This window comes from Topomyia yanbarensis, chromosome 3 (assembly GCF_030247195.1).
Source record: "Topomyia yanbarensis strain Yona2022 chromosome 3, ASM3024719v1, whole genome shotgun sequence".
Taxonomy (NCBI): domain Eukaryota; kingdom Metazoa; phylum Arthropoda; class Insecta; order Diptera; family Culicidae; genus Topomyia; species Topomyia yanbarensis.
In genome coordinates this window covers 421,066,439-421,078,975 of record NC_080672.1, presented here as the reverse complement: position 1 = coordinate 421,078,975, position 12,537 = coordinate 421,066,439, and the positions used below count along the sequence as shown (strand labels likewise).

Below are 12,537 nucleotides of genomic sequence, written 5' to 3'. Positions count from 1 at the left end.
CACCTCTCCGAACGATCCGCTTTTGCTAGAATGAGCACGAATTTGTCCTGATTCATCAACGATCTTTGAACCCGCATCAAGTTTGACAACCTACTCTATGCCGATGATTTGAAAATCTTTCGTTCAGTTGCCTGAGAGCTCGACTCTGATGGGCTCCAAGATGATGTAGACAAGATAGAATCCACGACTCGACATGAAGCAGCAAAATTCCATTATACAGGTGCTTGTATCGAGTGATGGCACCACCTCCAAATATACTGCTCTTGACGTTATGCAAATAAATAGCACTACCTACCTTTTCTCGACACGACGGCCGACCTTCACAGCTAGCGGCCCAAAATAATCGATGCCCGTACAGGTAAACGGATACACGAACAGCGTTAAGCGCCCCAGTGGCAAGATTTCCCATCTGTGGAAAGGTTGGTTTTGCTCTTAGCTCTCGACACTTCACAAAGACATCGTGTACTTCTTCACATGCGAACAAATCTTCAAAATGCAGTGACGTTCTTTGATGCAGTTGACAACGGTCTCTAATCCCTGATATGCATTGGCAATATAATACATACGAATGGGCAATGTTGAGAACGGGTGGTTATCAGGGAGAATGACAGGGTTGTTCACTTCGAACGGTTTTCTGTGATCTTGAAACATGATCTTTCATATGGATGATAGCATCGTGCAGAAATGGTGAATCTGTTCTCAGGCGGCTGCTGCTCTTCACGAAACCGATCTTCATCAAGCAGCGCAACTGTCTTCTATAATTATCCTCATTCGTACGGGTGCTTCGCATTTCGGAAATGCTAAAAGTTTTCGCATCTTCAGGTAGCATCGGTTGAAGTCAGAGAACCGCGTAATATCAGGAAGATCGATCAATTCTTCAGCGAAAGCATCGCACCACATCTGATCCGTGCAATCCAGTTTAGAATGGAAACTCACAAGCTTTGCAAAAGACATCTCCAACGGTTCATAATTCGGCCAGTTGACACTATTCCGATAAATGAAGTCTGAACCACGAACCCATTCTAGTATACTGCCAAACTTGGACCACTTCGTAGCCAAATCCGCCAATTTTTTATTTGTCGTCAGCCAACTCAAGCAGTTCTTCGAGTCGCTCCAGAACAAAATCTTCAAGACTTCTGTCGTAAGCTTTGATTGCAACACATGGATAATTTTGCTGGCCAGAAGGCATCCTTGCGGCACGGTTTATGCCTTCAGGGCGCTACCCTTGCTTTAGCTTAAACCAAAGCAAGGTGTGACTTACCCTGTCGACTCACAGCTCTGGAGTTCGACGAGAACTTAAGCAAATTGAATCCACCTTGCTCATGTACCTTTATCACATGCTGGATCAACTGTGTCAGTATAATCAAAATAATCGCCCACAGCTCGTTCAACGTTATGGTACTTTTCTTCAAGCGTTGAAGTTCTTGGTGAATTACGCCATCGATGAAGACGAAACAGCACCGAATATTATCACCACCTTAACGTACACGCTGGGAGGGTCCATACTGTTCATACCACGCCACAGGAAACGTTGGACGTATTGATCTTCTCTACGGATGAGTACTTGGTGAAACATTTCCTTGAAATCCGCGATGAAAGCAATCCTTTTCATTCTGGTGTGTATCAGAATCGCAATCAGTGGCGAAACTAATTCGGGACCCTTCAGCAACAGATCGTTCATAGAAAACCCATGTGACTTTGCATTGGCATACAAGACTAAACGGAATTTCTCGGCGCTCACCACGCTGAAATGTGGCAGGTACCAGGTGTTTGACGTTTTAGCTATTTCTTCAGGATCCAATTTTCTAGCGTACCCCTTATCAACATAGTCTCGGATTGTGTTGCAATATCTTGTCAGGTTGCCTTTGATTTTCCGAAGAAACAATGCTTGTTCAGTTCTCCATGTATCCTCTATTTCATTGCGTAGCAATCCATAGACGTTGTGCTGGTACTTCGTTTGTTAGCAGTGTCCTTCTCCTACCAAGCGCTGCGAGGCGGTCTGCTTCATGCTTTCCGTTTATTCCACAGTGACTAGTGATCCAACAGAACGTTGTTCTATCATAACTGACAATCTCTATCACCTGGATCCAAGCAGGCTTGTTATTTGCTCACATAATGTGCCACAAAGAGCGAAATACACCGATGAAAAATAGAGCAGCACAAAAGCACTGCGATGAGTAGAACGACCGCAGATAGAGAAACTTGAACACGAAAAAGAGGAAGATTTGTGCACCAAGACGTTCAAAGAGACACCTTGAAGAGCCACTTTTTTGTACCCCCTCTCTCTGGCAAGCAGGTACTGTGAAGAGAAGAGCGGTGTTTTGCATGAAAAGTGCAAAGAGCGTTTTTTATTCTTCTCTTTATTTGCTCTGAGGTGCATTACATCCCTGGATCCAAAAGTGTTTCAAGGATCCCTTTTCCAAGGCGGATAGCACACTAGCTGAGTCTGTAAATAGTACAACTAATTGGTTTGCATTCGACGAGTGTTAAATCAGTGCCGCGTGAATGGCTGCCGTTTCGGTAGAAAAGATAGAGTAGGTGCTAGGTAATTTATAGCAAGTCCCCACGTTGTTACATATAATGCCTATCCCTACGGCTGTTTGTTACGGCTACGATTGCGCTGAAAGGTAGAACTCCTGCTTAATGCAACTGCCTAATGCAGGGATACTAGGTAATAAACCGGAACAATTCCTGACATTTTTATTATAGATTGGTTCTAGAGTTGCTATCACGTCGTCGAACCCACTTGCCGTGTATCCGTATAACAGTTTCCTAGTCACCACGCTGTTCCCGACCTGTAGAAAAGAACTCCTGTTCCCCTCCTTGCGCTTACTGCTGATGGTTTTAATGAGACGGCTTCTGGATTAAGTTTCTATTTTTACCCTGTCAAAATGCGGCTTGAAAGAAAATTTTGACTCCATGGGTTGTTTACATACGTGAGATGAGTTTTTTTTCCTGCAGCCATACTGAATTCGACTTTATCGACTCATTTTGTAACCAATCGTATCACTGTTTGCAGCTTTGTTTTTGTCTTTCAAGAATTCTGCTCCAAATAAACAATATCATCCGCATAAACGAGGAAGTAGATATCCCTTTGTGTGTTGTCGAAAAACAGTCCAGCTACTGCAGCCAACGTTCACCAGTCGTCTCGGTCCTGTGTGCGGGAGTGGAGAAAGTGTCTTCCAAACTTCCCCCTGCGGCAAGTACCTATCCTTTCTGAATAATTCAAGCGCTGAAATGTTCCCCGATTCCAGTTCTCCGTTAATTGTACCGTTTCAGCACCAGATGCCGTTCTTCCAGCTTGCAAACCGCAGCTGTTTACGAGAGCACTTGCCGCCAGTCGTGAGTAAGCCCTTAGTCCCCCCACCACAGTCGAACCCCTGTCTGCCAGCGACCAGCAGCCGTCCCGGTCCTGTGGTGGAGATGGGACGAGGGGTCTTCCGCAAACCTACCTCAGGCAAATACAATGCATCTGTGAGCTCTTCCTTGCCTCAAAGCTCTTCGATTTCCAGCATTGGTCAACGACGGGCTAAGCTGCTGCTATACTACCAAAATGTTGGTGGTATTAATTCAATCGTTGAGCAATACCGTCTTGCAGTCTCCGATAAGAGTTTTGACATCATTGTCTTCGTCGAAACATGGTTGAACGATGACACGCTTTCCAGTCAGCCGTTCGGTACTGAATACGAGGTGTTTCGCTGTGACCGGAGCCCTAGCAACAGCCGAAAATCCACGACCGTACTTGTGTGCTTTGTGATACCGAATACGTTGAAGCACACTGCAGCTCAGTTTTACTATCCTCGAAGATGCTAACGCTGTTGATGAGATCATGGTACTAGGAGATTTTAATCTTCCTAGCATTTCATGGAAATCTTCCCGTAATGGATTTCTTTATCCGGATTCGGACCATTCCGTTCTCCACCCATATGCAGTGAGGCTACTTGACAGCTATAGCTCAGCCATGTTATTAAAAAACAATCCTATTGCCAATGAGAATAACCGCCATCTCTATCTTTGTTTTGTCCCCTAGTAAAACCAATGGCACATCATCCTCCACTGATCGCCACGATTGATAGCTCTGTGGTGCATGACTTCGATATATTACAGCTTTCTGTCTCCTACAATTTCCTTAAAGCTGATCATCGCAGTATCGCAGACCTTCTTTCCACCATCGATTGCCAAAGTATTCTGGTCCCCGAAGATGTCTAAACCGCAGTTCAAACCTTTTCAAACGTTCTGGTGTATGGTATTGACAGGCACGTTCCAAAGAAAGCTCACCATCGACAAACTGGCCCTCCATGGGAAATGAGTACGCTGCGACGGCATATTTTTCGAGCATCTATTGCCAGAGGAGTTTTCCCGTCTTGCTGGAAATACGCGACCATGTTCCTAGTCCACAAGAAGCGAGACGTCAATAATTACCGTGGGATAACTTCATTGAGTGCAGTTTCGAAGTTCTTCAAGCTGGTGATTATGGAACTTCTTCAGGCTCATTGTAAGCAGTACCTAAGTGACGATCAACACGGCTTCACGTCCGGGCGGTCAACAGCGTCTTACCTGCTGTGTAATCCTACATAACAGAGTATGGAACATCGTGCTCAAATCGACGTTGTTTACATCGACTTATCTGCCGCTTTCGATAAGATAAATCACGATATCGCAATCTCAAAAATGGAGAGATTTGGAATAAATGGTAGCGCTTTGCAGTTGTTTCGATCCTACCTCACAGACCGAGAGGTAGCTGTTGTCAGGCCCCCACCTTCATTTCTAAGTCAGGAATACCTCAAGGAAGCCACTTGGGACCGCTGATGTTTCTGCTATACTTCAATGATGTACATCAAGCTCTGAAGAGTCCACGATTGTCCTTCGCAGATGACCTCAAGATATTCCGCCTAATTCGTTCCATTGAAGATTGCACATTTCTCCAACAGCAGCTTGATGTCTTTGCTGATTGGTGTAACACAAACCGTATGTGCGTGAACCCGAAGAAGCGTTCGGTAATATCGTTTTCACGGAAAAAGGATTCGATTCATTTTAACTACCGTCTACTAGAAACAGACATTGAACGCGTCAGTCACGTTAAAGATCTGGGAGTGATTCTGGATCCTCAACTTACGTTTAAACAACACGTCGCTCTACTGTTCTTTATCGCGATCAATTCTAGAATATTGCTCTGAAGTTTGGAGTCCAAACTACAATAATGGCGTTGAGAGAATAGAATCCGTTCAGCGTCGCTTTTTAAGTTTCGCGCTTCGTAGATTGCCGTGGAGAGATCCTTCCCGACTACCTCGCTATGAAAACCGGTGTCAGCTAATTCAACTAGAGCCGCTACATGTTTGAAGGAATACAAGAGAGCCTTGTTCATCGCTGACACTCTGCAAGGTCGTATAGATGCCCCAGGTATTCTGGAACAAATCAACATAAACGTCGCTCCTCAAACACTACGCAACAACATTATGTTCAGATTACCATTCCGACGCACTAACTATAGTATGTATGGAGCCATCACTGGTCTGCAACGAATTTTTAACCAGGCTGCTACGGCATTTGATTTCAACGTTTCTCGACAAACTCTGCGTATACGTTTTCTCCAGACTATTTAATCAATCAGCTAACAACACTTGACCTTTTTATTTGTTTTTAATTATTGTATGACTATTGTTTTTGTGTACTTGATTGTTAGAAATTGATTATTATTAAAGCCAACATCATTTGGGCTTTGATATGCCTGTTGATGTATTGAACAAATAAACAAATAAACATCGTTTATGCCAATGAGGAATAGAGCTATCGCAAGCACTGACCCTGGGGTACTTCGTTTTCTTCTTATGTATTGAGCAGAGTGACCTGCCGACTACAACCTGAAACCTTTTTTCGTTGAAGAAGTTTTGCACGAATTTGCTGTTTCCCCATTAGGTCCCAATTGTTTACCTGTTTCACGATATTGTTGCGCCATGTTCGGTTGTATGCCTTTGAGATGTCGTTTACTGCTAGGTTCGTATGTTCTCCTGCTTCAAATACGCCGTCAGATATATCCTCGAGAACTATTATAAAAGTACCAGTTTCTCTGCCTTTTCCAAATGCAAACTGCCTTTGGTCGAGTAATTCTCCTTCCTTCAAGATTGTAGATTGTCTTCGGTTGACCATTTCTTCAACGCATTTCCCTATGCAGTTGGTAAAACTGATCGGTCGATAGCTAGCAACTACATTTCCGCTTTTACCAGGCTTGGAATAGGAACGACGATGGTGTGTTTGCACTCATCTGGATATATACTTTCTGTTCATATTTTACTAAGCAAGCAAGCTACTAATCATAGGACATTGTCAGGCCCAACCGAGTTTCCTTTTCATTTAGCGATGACGCATAGCTGCTCTTGCATTGAGAAATGCATGTTGTAGTTGTATTACTAAATAACGGGTTCGAGGTTCAAATACATGGGCTGGATTTCCTCCGTTGCATTGATCCGGTTGAAATTATCGGTGTAGCCACTCGTAGCCGGTAGTTCAACGAAGTATTTGCTGAGGATATTAGCTACTTCCGTTCTTGGTCCGTTTTTGTGTTGCAGTGTGTATCCGTTGTGGCGCCTTTTGCTGGCCAGTGCGTCAACGCTTCTCCACATTTCTGGAATCGACGTCCTGGTATCGATGCTGTCTAGAAACTTTTCGTTTTTGCTTCTTGGATAACGAGTCGACATTCGTTTCGCGCATCACGGAGCTTCTGTAGCCGTTCTACCATGAAAGGATGATTCGCTGGAGTCTAATCAACTTTCTGAGGGATTTACCACTCTTTTGATAGTTTCATTGATTGGGGGATTCCACCAATGAACAGCTTTTTGGCCAGGCTTCACGGGGTTTGCGGTATGCTGACAGTTGCTGCGAAAATCATCACGGTACACAGCTGTGCGAGTGATAGAGCTGTCTTGGGATCTATCTAACTGCATTCGGCATATTTTTCCCAGTTAACTTCGTCAAATTTCCACCGTTGTCTCCGGGTTGTTACGGGTGCTGTATCGCCTTCTGTGATAGTGATGGAAAAATGGTCGCTTCCGTGAGTGTCATTATGAATTTTCAGCGGAGCTTACTGGCGATTTCGGTCGGTACTTCAGTCTATTGAGGTTCTATGCTAACCTCATTTGAAAGTTGTAGATCCGTCGTTCAGAATTATGCAGTGTGTACCTACAACGGCTTCGAGGATAGCGTTTCCTCGGCAGTCGTTATTTTTTTTGAACCCCACGCGGCATGATAGGAATTAAAATCGCCCATTATCAAAAATGGTCGCAACTGTGATTGATGACCCGTCTAATCGCGCAACGATTGGTAGTACCTGACTATCGACGTTTACCGTTCTGAAGAGGGTATCTTTGCGGATGGCAAGCGCAATGGTTTGAGGTGATTTTTCCCAAGTTTTGTAGCCACATGTAGTTGTTTGCGACCCATTGATTGAAGACGACGTTCCCACTGATTGCGTTTTCTGTACCACTGAGCAGACTAGTGGATTTGGTGTGGTAAGTAGCTGGATGTCGTTCCATTGGCCTTCTAGCCTGTTCATGTTCCACTGAAGTGCTATTTTTCGTCCATTTGTATCATTGCTGGAGGAATTTGCTTCACTAGATGAGCTTGAGATAGTTTGTTGAATATTTAATTAGCAAGAATGTGCAGCGGTTGGCCTTCTGCCTTAGTCGTTTCGCTGATACGTTTTTATATGATCTTCAATCGCGTGCGGAAAGGACTCGCAGAAGTGATTTTTGTGAGCCCAGCCCCATCAGTCTCCTATCTAAGTTTGCTGTTATGCCACTTGGTCTCTCGTGTTCATTCCCCTCGAGGAACGAGAGCTACCACCCTGGTGCGTCTCAGTAACGTTGCTCAAAGACGGGCGAAGGTTGTCCATCAGTACCGGTTGGTGTGTAACGTTCGCACTGATGGGTCTGTACCTCCTCCCACAGATTGTTGTTAATGTCAGTGATTTTGCTTCATTGTCGCCGGAAATGTGGTGGGCGGAGACGGCGTTTTGTCATTTCGACTTGAGTTGAAAATATTTCTAGTCGCTGATATAGTTGCTTGTGGGTGTTCAGAGCTGTGTTGCATTGGTTGGTTCTGTTCATTGGCTTAGGATGGTAAAGTGGTAGATGTTCTACATTACCTGGGATTCTGACTGTTGTTTGATTATTGACTAATTGTTCTAGAGCATTGTGCAAGTCCACGAGTTTGTCTGGTGGCGATTATAGGATTGAATTTTCCTTTTGCATTCAAGAGTTTCGGGGTCAGGAGCATGCCTCCGGTTTGACTGACACGCTGCCCGGTTCTGCCAGTATTCCGGTTGGGGTTGGATGACATTGTTTCCTCTGCCTCTATGCTTTCCTCGCTGGATTGGATCGCGCTGCATTTAGCTGTTTTCGGTTGGTTGCCGAGTGTAGTCTTTCTTCGGGCGATTTGAGCTTCCGATGTTTTCTCCATTGAAAATTGTTTACAACCATCTTTGCGCGTGAAGAGCACAAAACATATAACTTTTCTTTCGGAACATCTCGTTTGACTAGGGATTTGCTCAGGAACACAAACTGTCTCCGTTTTTTTTTTTTGAGCTAGCCTCAATCCGGCGCTAGCTTAGTCCGTTAACTAAGTTAGTATCGGATTCTAATAAGCGAAGTCGAAACGCAAATTCCATTACTAATTCCGATGTTTTCTTGTGATGCGCTAATTCGACTTTTAGTGCACCGGGTTCTTTCGCTAAAGTTCTATATTCTTCTCCGATTTTTTGTAGTTCGCTTCGCATTCGCTGCGTTTCATCTGTTTTTTAGTATTTAGTTCTAGATTCCTCAAGCTGTTTTTAAAGGTCTGTCAATTCGCTCGTGACTAATTTTGCTTCTACCGCTTGCTCTAAAAGTTTTGCTACTTCTACTTGTAGTGCTTTGATGAGCCCGTCCTTTTCAGTTTATTCGTTTGTGATTTGGCTAGCATACGTTGTAGGCGGTCAACTATGTCATGGCAGAGAGAACAGTTTAAGCAGATTTTCTGTTCGGAGCAGTTTTTTCGAGAGTGCCCGTACTTGGCACAGTCGAAACACTGGTGGGGGGATGGATCATACTGTCGCACGGGCAAGCGATTCAATCTATAGCAGCAATTCTCAACATTCTTCGTATCACGGACCCCTTCGAAATCTCCCTGGGTTGATGCGGACCTCTACACCCACACAGTTACTGCGGACAAAAGGGTATTGTGGATGTACCTTGCTAATGCGTGTTAATAGTCCTTTTCTTCGCGCTAATACATTAGCTGTGTTATCCACAACTTAGGAGTCAACCCATTTGCCTTCTCTTGCATTATTGCTCACGTTCATGTCTTGGTCGGTACAACGTTCAAGATGTTCAAAGTTCTTATTTGTTTCTTGCTCTAATGGGTCGCTGTCGAGAAAACGGGTTCATTGGCACTTATTATGCTGGTTGTTGGCTTGGAGAAACTGGACCAATCGTTATTTCGTTGTCGGTACAGGAAGTTGGGAACGACACTGAAAATTTTTTCTCAAGTAACGGATTCCACTTCTCCGTATTTTGTAACGAATTCCACTACTCTATATTTTGACATAAATCTTAAATGGGTTCTGGTCTAATGCACGACGCTAGTTCGTGTAGGCGCACCTCTATTTTATCGCCATCCATATATTCAGGCTCTTTTTTTAACGTTGTTATATGCGATGCTTGTTTTCTGCCTGGCTTAAACTTTTAAACGTTATCTATGCGCAGTTTTTCACGTGTTGTAAATGTATATATGTCACTTCCTTGAGATTAAGATCCATTTTCCCGTCCAGTCAACAGTACATGATTGTAGGCCAGAGACTTTTTAAGTCGCTTGTATTTTTTGTGGTTAATACATGTATTCGATATAATACTGTTTTCGAAGATCGATTTTGTTTGATATCAATATATTAATTTATGTTTGTTGCGAATAAGCTTTAAATTTCAGTATCCAACTGGAAAAGATGTCCATCTTCGCGGACCCCCATAAATCTTTTCACGACCCCCTATGGGTCCACGGACCCCAGGTTGAGAATCACTGATCTATAGTATATACTGGCGGGGACTGGCTGTTGAAAGTAATGGTTGCGAGTGGGGTGTCATTGATAAGGTCACCTTGCCATTTGGTGATTCTTCGAACTGCGCCTTTTTTGGTAGATTAGCAAGCATTGTTTCGTTGTCAATGTCTTTAGTATCAGCGTGATATACTACTTCATGGGAAAAGTTCAAGGAGGGATGGGATATCATCTTGATTGGCGTTCCGGCAATTAGTGATTTTATTGCGAGAATTTTCTTCGAGGAAACGCGGAAAACATATCGCGACCGTCTAGCTTTGTTGGTAGCTATAACAGTGTTTTCAACCGTGGCCTGCTCCACCGATTTGTTGATAATGAAGGCGTTCATGTGTAATGTAATTTCGGGAGTAGTGGGACTAAGAAACATTTTCGGATTTGAACCATCAATTTCCATACCTTTATCTGTCTTTGGTGTTGGGTTTCTAGCTCGTAGCAGCAAAATTTGCTAGCTTATCATATCCCCAGTATGGTCTCCTCATTGTAGGAAGGTATTCTGGTACGATGGCCCTCCTCCACACGGAGGGGGTTCAGTCACTCCCACGGGCGGCTTAAATTCAACTGATCACTTTTATACGTTGGTTAACCTTTTCTCTTCACTCGTAATTTACCCAGATAGACTAGATGAGGTTATCGCATCGCGGAGAGCTGTGCTGTGCAAGGTTTAAATATTCCTCACACACACCGACCAACAGCCGTAACACACTTCACAATATTCAGGCATTTATTTCCTATACCGTGCATGGAATTTTATTCATTTATCTTTTTACACTGTACTGGGGGATCATTTTGCTTCTTCACGTCACTCGCCTTTAGTGCATATACCTAGTATGAGCAGGTTTATATTGCGGTAGCAATTCACTGCTAAAACTTGGTAACGGCCGGATTGAAGGATTTTCTTCACATTCTTAGATTCTTCCAAGAATTGCTACTTAGCGCTTTCGAATAGGACGATTTTAAATTCCACAGTATCACGTAGTTTTTCAGCCAACCCCTGTAACAGCATAGGGTTTGATAAATGCGCCCCTAGTCGTACATTTTATTGACCAGCTTCTGACCGACCGCTCCTGTTGATACTGTCTTTGCCTTTCTCTCTAAAACCTCCAACTCGATTGACCGATTGTTGAGTACCGCAGCTGCACTCGCTAGAACGCCACCTTCGTCCTGCTGATTTAATATTGCCAGGCCTTTGGTTCTCTAACCAAAAGACAAGTTTGTTTTCGCTGTCTCGTCAGCAAACCAGAGTTTCTGTATTTTCTTCCCAGGACATCACTCAGTACAATGCAGTTGATTTAGGATCACATGTGTCGTTGGATGTCCAACTAGTGCTAATTTGGGTGATAGTTTAGATACATCGTCTAACTAGACATCCAGTTGGTGCTAGTTACTGACGGGATGAATTCGAAACACAAAAATCAAACTTAATTTATGTTAGATCCTGTGCACTTAATGCGCAAATCGGTTCAATCCAATTAACCCTTTTGATATTTAATATTGCATGCTATATTTATCATTTAGTAGAAAAACTTCTGAACATTCAAACTGAACCACGCTGTTAAGCAAATATTTGGCATGTTCACATTTATATACCTCTTCACCAGAGAGCAACGTAGGTGTACTTTTCTCGTCTTAAAACGTAACAGTATTTCAACCAAAAAATTGCGCCTAAAATGCAGCTCAGCTATTTAGAAAAATGCGAATACTAAACCAATGACTAATATTTAATGATAGTCGAGCTTTTACGAAACTAATCCGGAGATAAGATACAGCAGAGCGGAACGAAACTTTAATGGCTATCGAATAAGATTGTTGGCATATTTTTTTACTATTAAGTGATAAGGATTGAAAAGAAGGTGCACGATTTTTCGTAAATAGATAAACAAAACGAAAGAAACAGAAACTAAGACATAAGAGAGAAAGAGAATGAAAATGATGTGCCGATTCGCGCATGAAAAAAACTAATCAGCCTACCGAATGGGAAGAATAACAGCGCTTCGGTTGTAATCGGGAAACAGAGACTGCGACACGGAAGGTGACCGCGAAAAAGGTACATCAATTAATGGAAACATCGTTTCCCACCATCTTACCTCCTCGTCGCGGATGTCCTTTAGCGTGTACGACACGACCGTGATACCCATGTTGACCAGATCGGACGAAGCGACTTCGAACACCTGCTTGGAAAACTTCTTCCGGTCCTTGTAGATCTCCTCGACGGTCATCGAACCCATAATGGCTCGCTGATGACCTTCCAGGGTGACCAGCGCAATATGTTGTATTTCCGCTTCACTTTTACCCAGAAACTGTTCGCAAGCCGTCAGCAGCATATCCTCATTCTGTCCCTGGATTTTAACCTGCGCGATACCGGTTACCGAGATTGGTACTCCCTGGCTGGTGTACACGGTAGGACTTTCCACCTGCAGCGTCATGGTGTTCAGGGAAATGCTAAAAATAACGAA

General features: G+C 43.6%; 1 protein-coding gene across 2 annotated transcripts in view; it reads right to left on the bottom strand.

Annotated features, from left to right (window-relative positions):
* The window catches only part of LOC131693458 (flotillin-1), a 36,915-nt gene that overhangs the window by 22,756 nt on the left and 1,622 nt on the right, over positions 1-12,537 (bottom strand). For both annotated transcript variants that reach the window (XM_058981272.1, XM_058981274.1), the window contains exon 3: positions 12,169-12,523. In XM_058981272.1, the coding sequence (XP_058837255.1) occupies positions 12,169-12,523 (355 nt within the window). The remainder of the gene's footprint in view (positions 1-12,168; positions 12,524-12,537) is intronic.